This window comes from Brassica napus, chromosome C8, assembly GCF_020379485.1.
Source record: "Brassica napus cultivar Da-Ae chromosome C8, Da-Ae, whole genome shotgun sequence".
Taxonomy (NCBI): domain Eukaryota; kingdom Viridiplantae; phylum Streptophyta; class Magnoliopsida; order Brassicales; family Brassicaceae; genus Brassica; species Brassica napus.
Window position 1 is genome coordinate 5,612,268 of NC_063451.1, and position 24,460 is coordinate 5,636,727.

General features: G+C 38.7%; 1 protein-coding gene, 1 non-coding gene and 1 pseudogene across 2 annotated transcripts; 1 reads left to right on the forward strand and 2 right to left on the reverse strand.

Annotated features, from left to right (window-relative positions):
- Positions 1-9,362: 9,362 nt before the first annotated feature.
- Positions 9,363-14,999, reverse strand: LOC106432627 (annotated as a pseudogene).
- Positions 15,000-15,304: 305 nt separating this feature from the next.
- Positions 15,305-17,100, forward strand: LOC106432647 (uncharacterized protein At1g28695). Its single transcript, XM_048766060.1, has 3 exons — positions 15,305-15,840; positions 15,949-16,317; positions 16,437-17,100. The coding sequence occupies exons 1-3, from the start codon at positions 15,694-15,696 to the stop codon at positions 16,935-16,937; spliced, it is 1,017 nt and encodes a 338-aa protein (XP_048622017.1). The 5' UTR covers positions 15,305-15,693; the 3' UTR covers positions 16,938-17,100.
- Positions 17,101-21,002: 3,902 nt separating this feature from the next.
- On the reverse strand, positions 21,003-21,109 carry LOC125592076. Its single transcript, XR_007327926.1, has one exon. It is a non-coding gene; the product is annotated as a small nucleolar RNA R71 (small nucleolar RNA).
- Positions 21,110-24,460: the final 3,351 nt, after the last annotated feature.

Sequence of the window (24,460 nt, forward strand, 5' to 3'; positions counted from 1 at the left end):
GCTGGACATGGCCCGAATCCTAGTGGAAGTCGATCTACATAAGACTCTGGTGGAAAAGATCACTTTCACGGACAAAGCGGGAGCTTCACACGAAGTCGAAGTCAATTATCCTTGGCTCCCTCCCCGCTGCAATGTCTGCTGCAGGTGGGGACATAAGGGACAGGACTGTTCGAGTAAGGAGATAAAAATCCTTAGTAAGCGAACAGGGGAAACTATCTACGCCTCGATGCCGCGTGAAGGGATAACTGTCGGAGGAGGCAAGGGCAAAGAAGTGGAGGGTAGCAGGGATATTGGTGTGAAGGATGATAAGATAAGAGGAGGGGACGAGACTGGGATTGTGGAAGCAGTGGAGACAATGCCTAAGGAGGGAAACGCTATGGAGCATCTAATAAAGGACCTGGAAGAGCTTTCACCTGTAGCATCTTCACACGAGGAAAAAACGAGCAAGATATCTGAAACATCTAAGGAGCTTTCTAAGACCATTGACGTGTGGGTTAACGGGAAGGGAGTGAAGGCATCAGGCGACGTGAACGGAGAAAAGGAGTTTACGATCTCCCCGTCAAGATTTAGTCCTTTACAGGACATCGATGAAGAGGAGGAAACATGCTTAGAAGGAAGTGGAACGGAAGTTGAAGAGGTCGAGTTTCGGGGAAATATAGTGGATGGCAAAAAAGAAAAGGAATTGCAGGTGGCATCGACAAGTAGGCAACAGGGGTCGGTGCCAAGGCAACTTCGGGGGAGAGTAACTGGTTCTAAAGATATGAGTAAAGGCGGATATGGAGGAAGGCACGGATCGTCAAAAAAAACTTCCGGTAGGAAGTTATGACTTCTTTCTTTGCATGGAACATGCGTGGGTTCAATCTACCACGCAAACATCGAGCCCTCAAATCATGGTTACAGGAGGAAAAGCCTTCTTATGGCTGCCTAGTAGAGACACGAGTCCAGGAATCTAACCATCAGTGGTGTATGAATGTTGCTATGCCGGGATGGAACTCTCTTACTAACTACGAATATCATCCTTTGGGGAGAATCTGGTTTTGCTGGACGGATGAAGTTGTAGTCACACGACTGCACATGAGTGCACAGGTGATCACTTGTGCTATTCAGAATCCCTCCACCGGAGAACAATATATTTGTTCAGCCATATATGCATTTAACACGGCAGAGGAAAGGACCAGACTATGAGAGGAAATCAGAGGCACAAAAGTTGCGTATGGCCACCTAAAGCTTCCTTGGATCTTGATTGGCGATTTTAATGAAACACTGGCTTCTAGTGAGCACTCCAGATCTTTGGAGTATCGTAGAGACTTAACGGGTATGTATCAGTTTCAGGAGTTAGTGGCGGACTGCTCGGTTACTGATCTCCCCTATACGGGAGCTTTATTTACTTGGTGGAACAATCGAGAGGAGGACCCCATCGGAAAGAAACTGGACAGAGCATTGGTAAACCAAAGCTGGATGAGTCAATACCCAAGCTCCTCAGCGCACTTCGATGCTGGTGGAATCTCAGATCATGCAAGGTGTCTGATCCGTACGACAGGAAATGTTAACGATGCTAGGAAACCATTTCGTTTTTTCAACTACCTGACTGAGCACAACGAGTTCCTACCAACAGTTCAGCGAATCTGGGATACAACGCCACCGCTGTTCCATTCTAGAGCAGCCCTTTCACGTTTTCACAAGAAACTAAAACTCCTGAAACAGCCGCTGCGGGAGCTGAACAAAACGCAATACGGGGACCTACCGGCTCGTACGAAGAATGCTTATGATGTGCTGTGTGACTGTCAAAACATAGCACTATTAGACCCAACCCCTGGAAACTTTGCGAGGGCAGCGGAGGCAGCTAACAGATGGAACACCTTAGCTAGAGTGGAGGAGAAATTCTACAAGCAGAAGTCTTGTATTCGCTGGCTTTCGGTTGGAGATCAAAATACCAAGGTGTTCCACAGTATGGTTCAAACGAGGAATGCAAAAAACACAATTAGAAGACTTGTCACGACTGAAGGAGAAGTCCTCACTTCGTTACCTGATATCAAAAAAGAAGCAGTCTCATATTTCCAATCATTCCTACAAGGACAGGATCCAAATAGCGAGGTAATTTCGGTAACTGCTCTGCAGGATTTGCTGACCTATAGGTGTCCTGGTGATCATTCTGCTGCAATGGTCCGACCTATCACACCAACGGAAATCAAACGGGCGCTTCATTCACTTCCAAATGGGAAAGTTTCAGGTCCAGATGGGTTCACTAAAGAATTTTTTATCGCAGCATGGCCAATCATCGGAAGGGACTTCATTGTGGCGGTTCAATCATTCTTCGTATTTGGATTCATGCCTGCTGGGGTAAATGCAACCATTCTCTCCCTGATACCTAAGACAACTACTGCACAGACGCTAAAGGATTATCGGCCAATCGCTTGCTGTAATCTGCTATACAAGGTCATCTCCAAGGTACTAGCCAATAGGCTAAAGATCATTTTCCCCGATGCGGTTGAAGCAAACCAGTGTGCATTCATAACAGATCGCCTTCTCTTATAAAATGTACTACTCGCCTCTGAGCTGGTCACTGGATACCACAGGAGCACGAACAAGTAAAATTGTGCTATCAAGTTTGACATATCTAAGGCATTCGATACGGTCAAGTGGTCTTTCATTACTTCGGTGCTTCAAGCAATGGGAATGCCTCTTCAGTTTATCCACTGGATGAGGTTATGCATCTCAACTGCAGCTTTTTCTATCAATGTGAATGGAAGTTTGGAGGGTTTTTTTCAGAGTGCCAGAGGGATCCGACAAGGATGTTCTCTCTCGCCTTACTTGTATGTCATCCTAAATAATGTTTTATCAAAAATGATCAACAAAGCTGCAGATGCGGGGGAATTTGGTTATCATCAGCAGTGTCAAGATGTAAAACTTACTCACTTGTGCTTCGCGGACGACATACTGGTCTTCACCAACGGGACTTCCGAATCGCTATTGGGTATTCTGGGTGTAATGCGCTGGTTTGCATCTGTTTCTGGGTTACACATAAATGTAGCAAAGTCTTCAATCTATGTTACAGGAAGGAACATCTCTGCTCTCCTCACTACTGCGGCTTCTATGGGTATCAGTCTCGGTACCCTACCAATCCGGTACCTAGGAATGCCGTTAACAACGAAGACACTATCCAGCCATGACTATGAACCGCTTATAGAAAAGATTCGTGGGAAGATGCTGTGTTGGTCCAACAGATTTCTGTCCTTTGCAGGAAGACTACAACTGATCCAGTCGGTCATTACAAGCATGGTTAACTTCTGGAGCTCGGCTTTTATCCTACCGGCCAAGTGTTATGACACCATCGAAAGCATGTGCAGCGCGTTTCTATGGTCGGGCTCACCTACACAAACTCACAAAGCTAAGGTCAGCTGGGAGGATCTCTGTTTGCCTAAGGACGAAGGTGGTCTGGGTGTGCGGAAATTCAAGGACACGGCAAGAGCCTTTGCCCTTAAACTCATTTGGAGACTTTACACAAAACCGGCTTCCCTATGGGTAAGTTGGGTGAGACACTACTTGCTCAGGTATAATTCCTTTTGGGATGTGAGAGGAGAACAAAATGGATCTTGGATATGGAGGAAGCTCCTGAAACTAAGAGATGTGGCCTATGAGTTCGTTAGATTTGATATCGGGGATGGTAGAACTACTTCCTTCTGGTTTGACAATTGGCTTGGAATTGGGAAATTGTTTAATATTACAGGAGCGGTGGGCACCACTTATCTGGGTATAGCACGCCATGCCAAAATCAGTGACGCGGCGAGGGGGAATACGTGGAACATTCGCGGACGTAGGAGTCGGCGGTACGGGGAGCTTTATGGCAAGATCTTAGCGGCGGCTGCTCCCTCCTCCACTAAAGGGCGCGATATTATACTATGGAAGCATGAGGTTGATGATTACAGGACCACGTTTTCAGCGGCAAGAACTTGGGATCAACTAAGAGAAAGGAGAAGTAACGTGGATTGGTGTAAAGTGGTATGGTTCGCACAGGGGGTTCCTAGATTCTCCTTCATAACATGGCTGTCAATAAGGAACAGGTTATCAACGGGAGATCGCATGCGAACATGGGGTATTACTCAGGTTTGTGGCTTTTGTGGAGAGAGAAATGAAACAAGAGATCACCTGTTCTTCGCCTGCCCATACTCTTACACGATATGGGAATCTCTGGCAAGACCACTTGTTGGACGGAACATCAACCCAGATTGGGCATGGACTGTCAATCGGCTACGTACTATGGGAGGAAAAAGCCTCGACTCAATTCTCGCAAGGATGCTATTCCAAACTGCCGTGTACTACGTCTGGAAGGAAAGAAATTCAAGGCGTCACCAGCAACGAGGGATCCAGAGGGATCAATTAAGAAGACTCATATACAAGGCAGTTCGGAACCGCATTTGCTCTTTGCGATACACTCATGGCCACAGATTGGAAGGGTTACTAAGAAGATGGTTTCAAGTTACTCTTTAGCATTCGATTTGTTTGTCGTTGGCACCTAAGACACTAAACAACTTTTAATCGTTTGTAAAAATTTCAAATGTTGATCAATAAATTTCAAATTTCATCAAAAAAAATATAATATAATTAATATAAATGTCAAATTTCAAAAAATAACAATTAATGTATATACACTAAAATCAAATATTTTTTCTTATCTTAGAATAAATATATCTTAAAATAAGAAATCTAAATAAGGAAAGTTTTGCAAATTAATATCTTTATAAATTAATAAAATTTCAAAGTCCCAATATTATTAATTTATAGAAGTTCTACTGTATATGATTTATTTTTGTAAGCAAGTAAGTGAAAAAATTAATTGTTGGACTAAACATAAATCAATAGGTCTTAATTCTAATTTAATATAATAGATATTTGCATCACAGTTAATAAAACTACAAAACTTGATGTTTGATTAACCGTCAATAACAATTAACGTTACGGTACTGACATCATACTAGAATAATTCAATGTAATTGAACATCAAAACACAATCAGAAAGATATTTGCTGATAATAGACAGAACGCCGACACTATTCCAGCAATCAGAACATCCATAACTAAAGGACATAAACTGTTGGATAAGCTTGACTTCCAAGTTTACTTTTTCTTTGTTTTATGATTTTCTAAAAGGATTAGGAAAATATGATTTGTGGTAATATACTATTAAGATTAGGAGTTATTTAGTCTTATATATAGGGAATGCAACTTGTGATGATGCATTGGGTGTGATTTACGGTTTGAGTTATTGTGATATTGTGATTGATTAATAAGAGAGGGACTTCTTATTGAAATAGTTTGTGATTCTATATTTGGTATCAGAGCCAAACAAAGAAAGAGCCAAACAAAGAAGTTACAAACAAGAACAGTTGCGATGGGTGATGCCAAAGAAGAAGAGTTCGTGATGAAGAACAAAGAAGCCGGCTCCTCCTCCATAAAGTTTCCAATGTTAACCTCTTCGAACTATACGGTTTGGGCTATGCGAATGAAGATAACTCTTAAGGTTAACAAAGTATGGGAAGCAATAGACCCCGGGGTCAAAACTGAAGGCAAAAACGACATGGCTATCGCCTTGATATTTCAGTCCATTCCCGAGGCCTTGACGCTACAGGTTGGTGACTTAGATACAGCAAAAGCAGTTTGGGACGTGATCAAAGCACGGCATGTTGGAGCTGAGAGAGTAAGAGAGGCAAGGCTACAAACTCTAATGGCGGAGTTTGATAGGATTAAGATGAAGGAAGATGACACAATTGATATGTTTGTTGGAAGACTCTCCGAGATTACTTCGTAGTCGGCCTCGCTAGGTGAGATCATCGAAGAACCTAAACTTGTGAAAAAGTTCCTGAAAAGTCTACCGAGAAGGAGATATATCCACATTGTTGCGTCTTTGGAGCAAGTTCTTGATCTAAACGCAACAAGCTTCAAAGACATCGTTGGAAGACTAAAGGCATATGAAGAAAGAATAGGAGAAGAAGAGGAAGAAGGAGTGCACGACGATAAGAGCAAACTCTTGTATTCCAATACATAGTCTCACCAAGAGCAGTCTGGAGGACGTGGAGGACGCGGACATGGAGGTCGATAGAACTCCTTGAGAGGACGAGGTCGCGGTAGATATAGCAATTTTCAACAGCAACGCGAAGCTTATCGACAAGGAGCCCAACATGATATCTCACACATCACATGTTTCAAGTGTGATAAGCTTGGGCATTATGCAAACGACTGTCCAGACAAAGTGCTTAAGCTCCAAGAGGCCACCGAGAGGAAAGACGAGGATACCCAGGAGGCTAAAGAGTTGATGATGCACGAGGTGGTCTATCTCAATGAGAAGAAGATAAACCCAACTATCTTTGAGGCAGATCAAGACACACAAGACTTATGGTATCTTGACAATGCAGCAAGCAATCACATGAGTGGTAATCGAGCCTTTTTCTATCAACTTGACGAGAAGATTACAGGCAAAGTTAGGTTTGGAGATGACTCACGTCTCGACATAAGAGGCAAAGGGTCCATACGATTTACCTTCTCTGGTGGCGCGAAGAAAATACTAAAAGACGTGTACTATATTCATGCTCTAAAGAGTAACATCGTGAGCCTTGGACAAGCAACGGAAGCGGGCTGTGAAATACGAATGAAGGATGACCTACTAATGTTATATGATCGAGAAGGACGTCTGATGGTCGAGACCGTGAGATCAAGAAACAGGTTATACAAAGTTACGTTGAGTGCTGATAACATTCAATGCCTTCAAGTCCAAGGATCAACAGAATCTGCAAAGTGGCATGCTCGACTTGGTCACGTTAATATCGAAACAATGAAGCTGATGATGAAGAGGATTGGCTGTTGGATTACCGAAGATTTCAGTAGATAAAGAAACATGCGAATCTTGTCTACGAGGGAAACAAACAAGACAGCTGTTCCCGCAAGCAACCTCATACCGTGCCTCTCATCCTCTTGAGCTAATACATGGGGACCTATGTGGTCCTATAACTCCAACCACACCAGGTCTCAAACGGTACGTTTTTTTACTCATCGACGACTATTCTCGGTATATGTGGACAATTTTGTTGAAACAGAAGAGTGAGGCATTTGAGAAATTTAAGCGGTTCAAAACACTTGTTGAACAAGAAACAAAAGCTGAGATATAAACTCTTCGGACAGATAGAGGTGGGGAATTCAACTCACACGAGTTCAACGCCTTCTGCGATTTCAATGGTATCAAAAGACACTTAACTGCACCGTACTCTCCGCAGCAGAATGGCGTGGTGGAAAGACGAAATCGAACGCTTCTGGAGATGAGAAGAAGTATATTGAAACACATGAGTGTCCCAAACCTCTTGTGGGGAGAAGCAGTATGTCACTCGACGTATTTGATTAATAGAATTGCCACACGATCTCTTGATGGGAAGACTCCATATGAAGCCTTGCAAAACAAGAAACCTAATATCGAACATCTTAGGGTATTCGGATGTGTATGCTATGCAATAACTAACGCTACAGGTCGAAAGAAATTAGATGATCGATCAAGGACATTAGTGCACCTTGGTACAGAACCCGGATCAAAAGCATATCGACTTCTAGACCCAACGAGCAACAAGGTTATAGTAAACCGCGACGTTGTATTTGATGAGACCAGAAGCTGGAATTGGGGAAAGAAGATACCAGAAGATGAGAGTAAGGCAACATATGAAAAAGTGGAAATTATTACAACTGACGAAGACGAAAGCGATGATGGTGATGAAAAAGTAGAGGATGATCTACAGGAACCACAACTGAGAAGGTCGACTAGAGTAACCACAAATCCTGCTTACCTAGATGATTATATCATCCTTGCTGAATACGAATGTGAGAGACTTTTGATGGTGATCAATGATGAGCCGTGGGACTTCAATGAAGCCAAAGAATTGGATGTTTGGGTTGACGCATGTGGAGAAGAGATCAGATCCATCGAGAAGAACAACACCTGGAGTCTTGTTGATCCACCTCAAGGCATAAAACCAATCGGCCTAAAGTGGGTTTTCAAGATAAAACGTAATGCAGATGGGAGCATTAACAAGTATAAAGCAAGATTAGTGGCAAAAGGTTATGTTCAGAAGCATGGCATTGATTATGATGAAGAGTTTGCTCCTGTTGCACGTATAGAAACCATCCGACTTGTTATTGATTTAGCTGCCTCTAAAGGTTGGCAAGTTCATCATCTTGACGTGAAGACTGCCTTCCTTCACGGCGAGCTCAAAGAGGATGAATATGTCAGTCAACCTGAAGGTTTTGTGATTGCAAGGGAAGAAACCAAGGTTTATAAGCTAAAGAAAGTTCTCTATGGATTGAAACAGGCACCAAGAGCATGGAATGTCAAGTTGAATCAAATACTAGTTGGTTTGAAGTTTTACTGATGCTCTAAAGAACCGTCATTGTATAGGAGGGAGGATAAATCTGGTTTACTAGTCGTAGTGGTGTACGTCAACGATCTACTGGTAGCCGGGTCATCAATAACCACAATTGATGAGTTTAAGCGGGATATGGCAAGGAAGTTCGAGATGAGTGACTTGGGAAAGCTTACTTATTACCTAGGCATTGAGGTTGATCAATTCAAAGGAGGCACTACATTGAGACAGAACCGATACGCGTTGAAGATTCTTGAAGAAAGTGGGATGAGTGAATGCAACTCAACTCATATTCCTATGGAGTTTAATGTGAAGATGTCCAAGGCTCTTAAGGTGAAGTACATTGACGAGCGAGAGTATCGAAGGCAGATTGGTTGCTTACGTTATTTGTTACACACACGACCGGATCTTTCTTTCTCTATCGGGGTACTGAGCAGGTATATGCAGGAGCCAAAGATGTCACATGGAGCAGCTTTGAAACAAATCTTGAGGTACTTACACGGGACTGTCTCTCTTGGAATCATATTTTCAAGATCGACAAAGATGGAGCTGATTGGGTATAGCGACTCGTCGCACAATGTTGATGATGATGATGGGAAAAGCACTACGGGTCACGTATTTTACCTCAACGACAGTCCAATATCATGGTGTTCGCAGAAACAAGAGATTGTGGAGTTGTCCTCTTGCGAAGCAGAGTTTATGGCTGCTACGGAGGCGCCTAAACAGGCGGTGTGGCTGCAATAGTTGCTTGGAGATATCATTGGGAAGGCTTGCATAAGAGTAACAATAAAAGTTGATAACAAATCTGCCATTGCTCTTTCAAAGAATCATGTATTCCATGGTCGAAGAAAGCACATACACAGACAGTTTCACTTCATAAGGGAATGTGTCAAGAATGATCAAGTGGAGGTTGAACACGTTCCGGGAAATGAGCAACGAGCTGACATTCTTACCAAGTCACTTGGAAGGACTAAGTTTGTGTCGATGAGAATCCTTATTGGTGTGGTACTTGTGGGAGAAACCGAGTTCAAGCTTAGGCGGGAGAATGTTGGATAAGCCATGACTTCCAAGTTTCCTTTTTCTTTGTTTTACGATTATCTAAAAGGATTAGGAAAATATGATTTGTGGTGATACTATTAAGATTAGGAGTTATCTAGTCTTATATATAGGGAATGCAACTTGTGATGCATTGGGTGTGATTTACGATTTGAGTTATTGTGATATTGTGATTGATTAACAAGAGAGGGACTTCTTATTGAAATAGTTTGTGATTCTATATAAACAGGGTTTACAAAAATTATTTAACTGTTAAAAAAAACAAAGCAAAGTTCATCTTCAAAGAGAAAAATTCGGTGACAATTGCTGTTCACGGGGAGCTTGGTGGATTGGTCCAGGTACTAATTTGGAGTATCATATGCCCTGTTTTCCCATCCGTTGTCCTCCTGACAACCGATATGTAGTCACGGCTCTTGGCGGTGAAGTTGATGTGGAAGATGGCATTACTAGACTTGAGCTTCAGAGATGGGTCTGTATGAGTTTCAAAGGTTTCCACAAGTATCTTGTTGATCTCGGAAGGCAAGCAAAACTTGAATGCGTCCTGGAAGAAAGAAAAGCTTCAAAAATTGCAAAAGGTAAATAATGCCAAACATCATCTTGATTCTCATTATATTTACCTCATTATACTGCCAGTAGCAGTAAAGTGCGAAATCAGTATACAGACGAAGCCAATCATTTTCACATATGTCCTGCTCCTGAACCTGGAAAACACATAAAAAAGGTTTACAAACTGCGTACGAAGTGCAAAAGAGAGAAAGCACACATATTGGAAGTTGATCTTGAAACAACACAATGAGTAGGAAAATGAAACAAAATTTACCTCGTAGAATCTCAGCCTATCATCAGGATTTGCTTCGGACAAAAAGTTGGGCATACGACCTTTGTAAAGCTCATCTACAGCTTCATCGTCCAACAGAGAGAAGGCACCTTCTCCTTCACCTACAATAATTTTATCTGGTTAAGCTCATCTACACCTTCAACCCAATAGATGATTTCACTAAGTTACCTGGTTTCTCGGGTTTTAGTCTGCAGATTTGAGTGAAGACTCGTAAATGCTCGCCGTTCTGGGAAAAAGAGTCTGTGACTGAGCTCTGGAGAATGTGAGCTTACAAGATCCGTTACCTCCACGGTGATATAGTAATTAAGAGGTCCATATACTAGTCTGATATTGTATTTGGGCATGCGCATAAACTGCAATTTTTCCTCCCCTGCAAAAATAATTAAATCATGAAAATATATTATATATGTGGCTTCCACACTCAAAAGCATGCAAACCTTCTCAAAGTTGAAACAATGAACTCCCAAGCGGCCGTAAAGTGCGATATCGCAAGGCGGTTGACGTTTGCCTAGCTCGTGTGGATGGATTCCACGTTCAGGGATACGAACATGAACATCAATATCGAAACCCTAGCTAGAATTCATCAAATTACCAATTAATCAAGGGAAATACCCTATGATAGCACTAAAAAAATTTATGTCACAAATATAAACTCTAAATATCAAAATGACCAAAATGTTTCATTAGAAAGGTAAATATACACTTATATTTCTAGGGTTAACTAATCCAAATCTTAGAGCACCATTGACCCTGGCTCTTGGCCATGGGTTTTAGCAAAAGAATAATTAAAAAATCAGTGGGTCCCACTCACTTTTTAAGAACTGCCTCTTACTCCTCTTCTGTAAGGGCCGAATCTTGGATGGTTTTTGGACTGTTTGCGGATCCCACCGACACGTGGCGACCCGCGATTGATTTCCTTTTAATTAATTTTTTATCAGACAAAAAAAAAAATTCAAAAACCTAACTATGAAACCGTGCATGGGTTAATGGTGCTCTTAGGGTTTAGAGTTAAGGGGCGCAGATTTGGGATTGCGATTTAAAATTTTATAAAATAAAAAAATAAATATTAAAAATTTGAAAATAAAAATTTTAAAAATAGTTTCAAAAAGTATTTTCGAATTTTTTTTTGAAATAGTTTCAAAAAGTTTTTTCGAACTACAAAATGAAAATTTGAAAAAAAAATAAAAAAAAATTCCGAAAAATAAAAAAGTTCGAATTTGAAAACAAATAATCTAAAACTATAAAAAAATTTAAAAATAATTTTTTTTTAATTTTTAATTTTTTAATTTTTTTAATTTTAATTTTTTTATATATTTAGGGTGTTAGAATACTTTTACCTATTAAATGAAACATTTTAGTCATTTTTCTCCTCTTGGTTTATTTTTGTAACAAAAACTTAAAAAAAGTAATTGCCAATTAATCAAATCGACCATCTACGAAAAAAAAAAAAAAAAAAAAAAAAAAAAAAAGACTCCCGTACTTGGCCACAGTATTCCTCGTCCAATTCCTCCTCCTCCATCCATCGACTTCTTTTTCTTTTTCTTTTTCTTGCAATCCAACAACCTTATTACCCAATCCACGCAAAATTGAGTGGCAATCCTCCTCCGATAATTTTCCACTATCCAACAGCTTCCGCAGAGCATCCACCATCTCCAATCGTATTCTCTCTTTGGACGATCGTAACGTCAATTATAAATTAAGTTACAAAAAAAAAAACTTCAATTATAAATTAATTAAAAATTTTATTACGTTAATTAATCGTTTATTTTAGATCTTCCCAAATTAAATAAGAACAGAATCTAACAAAAAAAATCCTTCATCACAATAAAAGTATTAACATTATTTTACACTATGAAACACTATTTCATAATTATTTTTACACTAAAGAAATAATTTATTTTTCAATATTTCTAAACTAATCATCATATAAATTTTTATAAAACTATTTTTTTAATATCTCTCTTTTATGATTGTTTATTATTAATTTCTTTTATGATCTCTAATCATTTTTTTTAACAGTTTTTCTTTTCTTGCTTTCATTATGATTAATAAAATTACAGTTATTATATAATCTAATTAATAATTATTTTTTATTTTCCAAAACTAAATAATAGATAATCTAACAAATATTGGTTTTCCCTCATCACCAAAAAATATTAACAATATTTTACAATTTATTTTATTTTATTTTATAATTATATTTACCGTATAAATAATTTATTTATCAATCTATCTAAATTAATCATCATCTAAAATTTTATGAAACTATCTTTTCATTTAAAATTATTTTTTCAAATAGTTTTTATATTATTTTTTCTAACTAACGTATGTTTGTTTTAACAAAAAATATATATGAAAATTCACTCTAGAATATAATGATATCATCAATAACAAAGTCAAAAACCTACTAAATGTTGGGTACACAGGAACATCTCCAAAAGACACTCTATAACTTTAAATATGATGTTTTTTGATTTTCAAAAAAGAACTTCAAATTTAAAGTTTTGAGGAGTGAAACTCTATATTTGAAGTTTCACTACTTAAAAATTCAAATTTGAAGTTTTATATTTTTATTTGCACTTTGGTCCCTACACATAACATTTATGATTCATAAATATTTTCTTGTTTATTGTTTTAATCTTTATAAAAATTATATCTCATAAATATTTTAAGTTTTGTTTACAAAATCTAAGTTGGACACATAAAATTAAATAAAAGTTTAAAATAAGATTTAAATATTTAAAACTAGATTTAGACAGCAAAATATACAAAAAAAAAACTTAACAAAAAAAATATTTTAAAAATTACATGAAGACATAACTATTACACAAATTTAAATATTACAACACCACTAATAGTCATGGAAGTTTGATCTGGAACCTTCAAAATTTTCAAATATTGTCCAATTTTTTTTTGTGTAACTGAAGATGGTTGTTGTTGTTGTTGATGATGATGTCTTTTCGAACAATTATTTCTTGTTCATTTTGAATATATTCACGAGCATTAATATTATCGATAAAAGTTAGTCTTATAGCAACATTTATGTTTCTTTTTTATTTTCTTGGTCTGATCTTATGTATTTACAAGTATTAATATCACTCGATTTCAACAATTTTTTTATCTCTAATCTACAAATTAAAAAATGAGGAGAGCCATTTTTACTTCCAAATGCACTAGTAGATCATATATGCATTACGAAAATCAGTTTATGGAATAATATGGTATTTTGCTTGAAGTTTAATATTAATTAAGATATTTTGTTTAAAATTTTATATTTTGATATAATATTTTATTAATTAATATTGTTGTAATATGTTTATATATGTGCTATTTATTTACTAAAGTTTTATGAATTTAGTTAAGTTATGACAAATATAAGAACCATATTATAAAATAGAAATAGTTTTGAAGTTGAGTTTGAAGTTTTGCGTTTGGAGAAGAACACCTTTTTTTTTTGAACACCAAACATAATATTAAAACTCCCAAGCAAACTAGTTGGGGAAGGAGGAGTACAGTACAGACTTAGGTAGTGAATCAGCTAAAAAGTTCAGAGATCTCGAAATGAAACAAAATGAAATGCGGGTAAAACGTAAGGATAGTCTCGATGTCCCGATGATTCCGTAGAGATCCGCCGGATGACGCTTCGAGGAGAGGGCAGCAATGAGTGCCTGACAATCTGATTTGATGCAGTTTTCTAAAATTCCAGCTTCCAGAGCATGGAGGAGAGCTGACCGGATGGCGATCGCTTCGGCCATAAGTGGCGATGAGATAAGCTCGAACGCTCTGGCGTCCTGCAAAAAAGCAACATTCTCACGATTCATAAAACACCAACCACAACCTGCTCTGTTCGTAGCTTGGCTCCAAGCCGCATCAGTGAAACAGACGGTCCCTGTGATTGCTTGAGGAGGCTGGAGTGCAGATGCCGATTGTGCCGATTGTGATGGTTGAGAAGAACACTTTTAAACTTCAAATATAGAGTTTTGGAAACTTCAAAATGGAGTTTTTTTTAGATGCTCTAAGAGAGTTGTGCTATCCGAAATGGCTGACCAATATTGTAGTGGTCCGCAACTGTTTATTATTAATCTCATTTTTATCTCATTCTTTTGTTTTTTTTTGAACAATTATTTTTCTTTTTCATTATAAATTAATAAAAGTACAATTATTAAATAAAAAGAAAACCTAAAAAATTGGTTTTCCTTCATCATCATTAAAAAGAAAATCTACAAAAGTAGTAACTTTTGTTTACTTATTTAACACTATGAAAAATTAATTAATAATTAATTTTTGTTCAGAATAATTATTCTATATTATTTCAATTAAAAATCATTTATTATTTTTACAAAACTACAAAATTATGAAATTTTCTTTTTATTAGAATTTTAACAATATAGATAAGTTCTTTGGATCTTTACAAAATACATATGTTGTTGATGATCTATTTGCTTAAAAAATATTAAGAAAAGTTTATTATCAATATAAAACAAACAGTATAATGGGGTTTTTAGACTTATATAAATTGTATATAAATTTAAATTATTAATTTAGAATTTTATTGAGACCATATAGAATATTTTAGGAATTAATTATCTTATTATTTGATCGATCCGTGTCATATTTTGAACTAGTCGAACTTGGGACCAGAAAAATTTATTAATCTATTAATTTAGAGAAAAAGACAAAAATAGCACTAAATCAAGTTTTTGTTCCCAAACTAGCACTCAAAGTCAAAAGTCACAAAAATAGCACTTAATGTTTTATCAAAAGTCACAAACTTAGGGTTTAGAGTTAAAGGGTGGGGTTTAGGATTTAGGGTTTAGGGTTTAGGGTTTAGAGTTTAGGGTTTAGGGTTTAGGGTTTAGAATTTAGGGTTTAGGGTTTAGAGTTTAGGGTTTAGGGTTTAGAGTTTAGGGTTTAGGGTCTAGGGTTTAGGATTTAGGGTTTAGAGTTTAGGGTTTAGGGTTTAGAGTTTATGGTTTAGGGTTTAGAGTTTAGGGTTTAGGGTTTAGAATTGAGAAATGAGGTTTTGGGGATAAGATATAAACTTAGAAAGGTGCTATTTTGGTCATTTTAGTTTTTGAATGCTATTTTTGTGATATAAACTTAGAAATGTGCTATTTTGGACATTTGCCCTAAATATCAATGATTAATTTATAGAGTTTCTATTGTAGTTTATCACTTGGTACATTTCTTTGTGTATAAGAGTATCATTTAAATTCATAGTTTAATAGGGAAATATATCAAGTATATACTACATTCATAAATTGGGATCACCAAAGATTGGTGTATATCCATTGACAAAACTAAAAATTGGTATATATCACAGTCGCTTAAATAAAGGGGCTGTAGAGAAAAAGGTCACATATACGTGAGTTTCGTAATCCTAATAACACGTTAACCAAAAGCATGCCTCTCTGCAATGACTCCTCCCGCAACCTTGCCGTGGCCGTTGCTCTCCTTTTTGCCGGTGTCCTATATTTCAGCTTCTCCACACGTTCGATTTCCGATCCTATCTCCGATCTCTTACACAATACCAACACTCCTCAGCAAGTGGTACGTTTATTAATTACAATATATTGAAGTCTAGGGTAACTATAGGAGATGATGAAAGTCATTATACTGGTATTGAAGTGGTTACAGAAAACTATAGAGTTTCCACAGGACGAGCTTGAGGCAGTATTGGAGAGTGCGGCCGCAGGAAACAACAATACGGTGATAATAGCGCTTGTGAACAGAGCGTACGTGGAGGAGGTTGGAGAAGGGAGGACGATGCTAGATCTGTTCCTGGAGAGTTTCTGGGAAGGAGAAGGGACTTTGCCGCTTCTAGACTATTTGGTGCTGGTGGCAACAGATCATACGGCCTATGATCGCTGCCGCTTCAAGAGGCTCCATTGCTATAAGATGGAAATTAAAGGTGTTGACTTGGAGGGGGAGAAAGTGTACATGTCAGCTGATTTCATTGAGATGATGTGGCGGAGGACTCACTTTCTCCTCGATGTCCTCGGCCGCGGCTACCATATTCTTTTCACGGTTAAGTTTCTAGACGTTTTCAGCCCTGCTCAAAATCAAAATTCTATGAGAGGTGCCAATACTCTTTGCTAGGGTTTTGGAACTATATATTTTGAATGATTTTATTTTTCATTAGTCAGGACACGGACGTGTTGTGGCTAAGGACCCCCTTCTCCCGGCTAAGCAACAACGGGAGCTTGGATATGCAGATAAGCGTTGACCAAAACAACGTGGAAGCTGGACACGCCATCAACACTGGATTCTTCCACGTCCGGTCCAACAACAAGACTTTCTCCCTCTTCAATAAATGGTACGATATGAGGCTCAATTCGCCGGGCATGAAGGAACAAGACGTCCTCCAGAAGCTCCTCGACACGGGTTTCTTCAATCAGCTCGGTCTCAACGTTAACTTCCTCAACACCACTGAATTCAGCGGCTTCTGCCAAGACAGCACTGACATGGGCGTCGTCACCACTGTACATGCCAACTGCTGCCGCCACATTCCCGCAAAGGTCTTTGATCTCACTCTTGTTCTCAGCGACTGGAAAAGTTACAAGACCTCCCATGTCAACAACAAGTGGAGCCCTCATCATAAATGTGGGGGTTCATGGAAAGACAACGACTATGTCCCCAAGCCATGATCCTCTTGTAATGCTAATGAGATTGCCATATATCTTACATACTAACATAATTAATTTAGAGTTTTATTATACTCATAAGCCTCTCAAGATCGCAAGTTCATGGATATTGGTGATACAGTGTATACCCTTATTCACATTTTTTTATATACCAGTGTTATTTTCAGAAGTGACATGTTTACAAAGCATCAACCATATTTAAGATTTAGAAAACTTGGTTGTCAAGAATTTACCTTATCATATTCGCTGGTTCGTTTTAAGCACCTAACGGCTAAAGCTTTGCCATATAACCCACAAATATGGTGAATAAATTCTCACGCCACTGAAATTGCATTTTTTTTTATTACGATGAAATACAAAGATAAATCTAATTACGAATTTGCCAACGGTGAATTGTTGATATCAATCAAATAGGGCATAGACGTGTTGACATAGGAGAAAACACAGTTCCTTGTTCAAGCATGTTTGGCAAGGAAATCTGCATGGCTGTTATTGGATCTGGGGTGGTAAACTACCTTGACTACCTTTGGCACTGAAGTTGCACTTAAAAAAAAAAAGAAGATAAATTAAGAGCTTTGACAAAAAAAAGGCAAATTAAGAGCTTATGAATAAACATATCTAGTTAAAAATCTCTGAAGTGTAGAGGAGTGAGAAGAAGAAAAAACGTTTGATTTGTTTATCGACAATGGAAATTCCAACTCAACAAAATTTATCAAAAATATAAAACATTGTAACATGATATTAATGTCTAGAAAAGAGGAAGACCACTGTCAATTTCTTGACTTTAGTTAATGTGAAAAAGAGATGACGCGGCGTTCTAAGACTTTGAAGGGAAAGAGATCACATTTTACCAACGATTACATCTGATGTGTAAAAATAAAATAATTTTATTGGTTTTCACAGTTTTTCATTAATTGATGTGGCATGATCATCAATACTATTAAATTAGGAACATGACCAATTGATAATAGTATTTATTTATTTATTCTTTTACGTCGAAAGGTCATTTTATTACTCAAACTTGAGGTGGTCTGGGTAATTAAACCAGAATAGAACAACCAATAAAAAATAACTCTCTATGGAAGGATCTAGCAGTCTTAGCTAAAAACTCTGAAATCTGATTCCGTGTCCGTGGAACATGAATAATGCTGAAGTCCGGGAAGCATATTTGTAGCGTCTCTATCGTCTCCAATTCCGTCGCGCCTGAGGGTCATTTATCATTGCAATCAGCTCCTTACAGTCCGTCCCGAAGCTCTGGCATGTTGAGTGTTGAAGCATATTCTCCATCGCCCATCGCAGTGCTTCTACTTCCGAATGCAAGGCTGATTCGCGTCGAGTGAAATTCCTTGTTCCCATAAGTTGAATGTTCCCACCACTGTCCATCCATACCCATCCACATCCACTCAATTGAGCAGAAGATGTCCAAGATCCATCTAACAAGCAGATATTACCCAAGCTTATGACTTGGGATATGATATCTTGCATATTTGCATTGTTTTAGTCATTCATTCTTGCACATGTTGAATCAATTAGATTAATATTTAGGCATCTTTAGGCTCCATATTGCATACATAAGTCTTTATTAGGTGTTGGAGCATCCTTTGGAGTTTTTGGAGGTATTTGGAGACATTTGGGCTCTTAAGGAGTAGAAAATGATCATCTTGGCGAAATGGGAATTGGAGCGAGGTTCTGAAGCGACCTGATGCACCCGCTCTAGACGAGTGGAGTGTAGAGCGACCCACTGGAGCGAGGTATGACACCCGCTCTGTACTGGAGCGACCTCTCGCAGCGAGGTAGCGTACCCGCTCTGGGCCCAACATCCCGTCAACAACTTTGCATATTTGCATTATTTTAGTCATTCATTCTTGCACATGTTGTATCATTTAGATTAATATTTAGGCATCTTTAGGCTAGATATTGCATACATAATTCTTTATTAGGTGTTGGAGCATCCTTTGGAGTTTTTGGAGGTATTTGGAGACATTTGGGCTCTTAAGGAGTAGAAAATGATCATCTTGGCGAAATGGGAATTGGAGCGAGGTTCTGAAGCGACCTGATGCACCCACTCTAGACGAGTGGAGTGTAGAGCGACCCACTGGAGCGAGGTATGACACCCGCTCTGTACTGGAGCGACCTCTCGCAGCGAGGTAGCGTACCCGCTCTGGGTCCAACATCCCGTCGACAACTTTCGTGAACCGGAGCGACCTCTCGCAGCGAGGTGGGTACACCGCGCGTCAAATCCATGAAGTGCGAAGGAAGCCAGAGCGACGTCTCGGAGCGAGGTGGCGAACCCGCTGTGAAGCTGGAGCGACCAAGACAGAGCAAGGTCATCATCCCACGCGCAATATGAAGAAATGAAGCAGAGAGCCGGAGCGACCTCTCGGAGCGAGGTGAGGCACCCGCTCTGGAGGCAGAGCGACCTGGTGGAGCGACTTCATCAACCCGCGCGCGTTTTTCTTCTTCTGATCGAAAATTTATGTTTTATTTGGGCCTATCAGGTTGTTGACTGAGCCCACTAGGGTTTAGAAGTCCTATAAATATTCTCTAAACCTAAAATTAGGTCTTATCTTGTTTTCTATCTAATCAAAAATCTACTTTTGGTTGAAAGATCTAATCTTGATCATTTTCTCTTATCTTTGCTTGTTTACTTTGATCATTAATCATGTTTAGACTTAGATCAACTAATGATTTAGTGTCTACCATGATAATGAGTGAGTAGTAATCTTTGGATTCATGAGTTAGGATGATTAGGATGATTAAGTGATGATCTAGAATGTTTAGAGTAGATTAATATGTTTCCTTGCTTGATTGAGTGATCTTAATGCTAATTTAGAGTTGGCCAATTTGGATTAGACACCTAGACATGCCCGGAAAGTGTTCGATGAAATGTATGAGCCAACTCAACATGCTCTTAGCTTACCCTACCAAAGGGATTTGATGTTATGGGAGTTAGGAAAGTTGAATGATCCATTCCTAATGATTGCTTGATTGACACAAACCCAAGGAATTCGATGTTTGATCATGAGAGTAAATGAGTTTTTATCTTGGAAGAGAACTTGCTTAGAATTGTTATCTAGACTTAGGAAATGTGTTGATTGAAACATTACCATTTTAGATTGAATCTTAATCATCTGACATCAAAGTCCTATATCCATGTGTCCTCCTTTATCCATTTGATTGAAAGTTGCTAGTTAGTAGTGTTAGAACCTTGTTAGCTTGATTGAATCACCTCATCACTTGATTGCATTTAGATTGAGTTAGAACATGAATTCTATTTGCATCAAAACTCTTAGAAATAGATTGACATCTTAATTACTATAATGATTTGATTATTGGACCCTTGAAAAGTCCATTTCAAATTTGGCATCGCTGCCAATTCTAAGTTGATTTTGACATTGAGATTTGGTTCTTGCTTGAGACTAAATCTTATTTTCTTATATCTAGTTACTGAGTCTCTTTCCTAGCCTTTTGTATCTCAGGTGCATGAACTTGCGGAGCAGAGGCCCAACAGACCTAGTTCCAAGAGTTGAAGACATTAGAGCACTTGAAAGAGAGATTGCAAGGAGGAGAAGAGAAGAAGAGCAACATGCTCACTTAGACAGATTGGGGTTTGTGATGGATCAACATCAGAATCAGCCTCAGGATGGAGAAGGTAATGGCCAAGGAGCTGACAACCTTAGGCCACAACACCAACATCGCCAAGCTAGAGCTATTGGAACCCATGATGAGCCCAATATCCATGGGCATAGAGCTGACATTAGAGCACCAGCTGTGGAAAACAACAACTTTGAGATCAAGTCAAGCTTGATAAATATGATTCAGAGCAACAAGTATCATGGTCTTGCCTTGGAGGATCCACTAGACCACTTGGATAACTTTGATAAGCTGTGTGGAACAACAAAGATCAATGGTGTCTCTGAAGATGCATTCAAGCTAAGGTTGTTTCCTTTCTCTTTGGGAGACAAATCTCACACATGGGAGAAGAGCCTTTCAAGAGATTCAATCACCACATGGGATGAGTGCAAGAAAGCCTTCCTCGCCAAGTACTTCTCTACTTCAAGAACTGCTAAGCTAAGGAATGAAATCTCTGGATTTCAACAAAGGAATCTTGAAGGCTTTGGAGAAGCATGAGAAAGGTTCAACAGCTACATCTCTCAATGTCCTCATTATTGCTTCAATATGGAGAGTTTGCTTAGTACTTTTTACAGAAGTGATTTGCCCAAATTTATGAGCCAGCTTGACACTGCTAGCAATGGTTTCTTCTTGAGGAGAAGTGAAGCAGATGCTTTGGAGCTTGTAGAGAATATGGCTAAGAGTGATTCTGTTTACAGTGATGAGCATGATAGAAGCAACAGAGGCGGTGGAGGTGATGATACAAACACCAAGAGAGAGTTAAAGGCTCTACAAGACAAGATAGATATGCTTCTCTTAGATAAAGCTAAACAAGAGAAGGTGAACTTTGTTGGTGAGCAGAAACAAGAAGGGGTTATTGTGCTAAATGAAGTTGATGGTCTAGAAGGTCAAGAAGAGCTTTGTTTTGTGAATGCTAATGGGACTTGGTACAAGAAGGAGCCTAACTTTCAGTACAACAACTACCAACAAAAGCCCTTCTACAACAACCAACAAGGTGGTTACCAAGCTAGACAAAACTACACTCAAGGCTTTCCCTCCAAAGGAAATCAGTCTACACAAGATCAAGCCGGATCTTCTACTTCTGCTCCACAAGAGAGTAGCACTGATGCAATGTTGAAACAGATCTTGGAGTCCCAAACTAGAAGTGAGAAGCACATTGGATATGAACTGAAGAACCTTCACACCAAAGTTGATGAAAGCTACAATGACCTCAACAACAAGTTCCTACAACTCTCCTCTCACTTCAAGGCTTTGGAGAATCAGTTTGCCTCTATGCCTTCAACCTCCAAGAGCCCAATGGGATCTCTACCAGGAAAATCAGAGCAGAATCCCAAAGAGTATTGCAATGTTATCCTCTCTACTACTTCTGAGATTAAGTTGAGTGATCATGAGAAAGAGAAAGATCAGATCGAAAGACTCATGTACGGAACATAAGTTGTTGCCAAGGCTGAAGCACAGATTGTGGAAAGGGTTGAGATACAAACTGTAAAGAAGGTTGAGGGAAAGGTTTTGCAACCAGTTAGACACAAGACTGAGAAACCAGTTATTGGGAAAGCTGTCACGCAATTGAAGGAGATTCAGCTAGAAGAAGCTCATGTGGTTGAGCAATCACCTTATGACAAGCTCCCATTTCCACAAAGGTTCCTCTCTAAAGCTCAAAAGAAGGTGATCTCCAAGTTCAGAAAAGACATGGGAGATGTAGGAGTCAAGCTTCCACATATATCGAATATGCATGATGCTCATGTCCAAATGATGTTCATCAAGGACATTCTAGCTCACAAAGAAGAAGTAGGAGAGCTCCTAAACATCTCCACTATGCAGCTTGATCCACCAGTCACACCAAAGTCTATTCCAAAACTAGAAACCCAAGGGAAGTTCACCTTGTCTTGCTCCCTTGGTAAGTTCACACTTGATGATGCTCTTGTTGATTCTGGTTCAAGTGTGAATGTGATCTCAATGGAGATGGTGAAGAGTCTTGGGATTGAGAACATGGAGCCAAACACATCTTCACTCATGTTTAGAGACTCTTCTTCAACAACTCCATTAGGCTTAATCAAAGACTACCCTATGAAGATTGGAGACTGCACCATCCCTATTGATCTCACTATTTTGAAGATGGCAACTGAGAAGAGAGTCTCATTGATCCTTGGCACACCATTTCTCACAACAGTAGGAGCTTGCATTGACTTTTTCAACAAGAAGGTCACACTCCTCAATGTGAACAAAGTTGTCTCCTACCCAATCAAGTCTCCAATGATGAATTTTGAGTATTGTGGAACCATCACTTGTGAAGAACCTTCCATTAAAAAGATCAAGGATGAAATGGTTGTTAGTAGAAAAGAATGTCTTGCTGGAGAGTCCTCTAAAGAGATGTGTGATGAACACTTGGAAAGTGCTACAAAGGAGGAGGTGAGTACAGCCACAAAGGCTGCTCATGGCAAGAAGAAGATGGTGAAAGAACCTCAACCTTCACCTCTTGATATGATGACACACACTCTCACTCTTCACCCAATGAAGTTCAAGGATGGAGCTATTGAGTACAAAATCAAATGCAAGGGAAAGTCTACACCATTCTCAAGTGCAAAGGCTATCATCACTCCACAGCTCCAAGATGATCCAATCAAGCTTCAAGAGCTTCTCTCTCAAGTCCTCACCATCAATCTTGAAAGTGGGAAGGATCCTCCTTCTCCACTCTCCGCTTGAGGTACCGCTCCAACCTTTCCATTATATATACCAATTTTTCTTTGCATTTATTCTTTCTTTTGGGTATCTCTTTCAACTTACTAATACAAAAACTGTGTGAACTAAGTTTGGGGGAGGTACCAAGTATTTGATCATGTTTTCTTTGATGATTTAAGTCTCATGCATTGCATTGTACATATATGCATAGAAAAACCAAAAAAATTGAAAAATTTGAAAAGAAAAACAAAAAACAAAAAACAAAAGGAAGCATGTAGTTGCATCACTTGCACTTTTAGGATTGAGTCTAGAGCATATAGGTTGCATTCACTTGCATAGGGAGCAATAATTTAAATGCCTTGTAAAGAACTCTTGTCTAGAACTCAAAGTGACACCCTAGTTAAACATATAAAGTAGCTTATGCATCTCTTGAAAGCCTTGCATGCTTTGAGCCTTGAAAACTCTTCTTGAAACTTATTTACTTGCTTGCTATTGGCATTGTTCTTAAGATCAGCTCCAATCTGAACTTGGTTTGAATGAACTTAATCTCTCTTGCATATGGGCATTTACATACTTGATCATGGATCTCATACACATTTGGGTTATTTTATTCCATTATACCAGGATACCTCAGGGTTATTATCTTGTACCACTGGCTGTACCACTTCGTTAGCGTCAAACCAGGCTTGGCATTCACTTTCTGCATGTCGAACTACCTCCAAAGGATCTCTATCTATACCCCTGAAAAGTTTGTTATTCCTAACCTTCCAAATATATCATATTATCCAGGGATAAGGATTCCTGTCTAGTTCTGGCTCAATAATGCTATTTTTCCTCCAAAACAGATAATCCATATTTCCAACTATTTATTTAAACAACCACTTATTATTTTCTTTACGTAACTGTATTTAATTATATTTAAACATGATAATATCGTAACTTCCCCTTAATTCCTATATTTTCGGATCCATAGTTCTCAGTTACACTAATTAAAATCCACGGTTATGAAAATAAATGACAGTATATGTCTGAATAAATATAAACGTGATATCTCATTTGTATTGTTTTGTGATCAATGTTTACAATACCAAACACATTGATCTTTGCGTGAAGTTAGCTCTTGGTATGGTCAGAGAAAGGTGAAGATAGACAGATGGATTCATGTCGTAATCTAGATTTATGGTTCTTGCCAGTGGTGTAATGGGTAAATCAAA

What these genes read in the sequence shown, in the direction of transcription:
- LOC106432647 (XM_048766060.1), top strand. Translation starts at nt 15,694, where the DNA reads ATGCCTCTCTGCAATGACTCCTCCCGCAACCTTGCCGTGGCCGTTGCT. An exon ending in CCAACACTCCTCAGCAAGTG is followed by an intron (nt 15,841 to 15,948) that starts GTACGTTTATTA and finishes GAGTTTCCACAG; the next exon opens with GACGAGCTTGAGGCAGTATT. An exon ending in GCTACCATATTCTTTTCACG is followed by an intron (nt 16,318 to 16,436) that starts GTTAAGTTTCTA and finishes TTCATTAGTCAG; the next exon opens with GACACGGACGTGTTGTGGCT.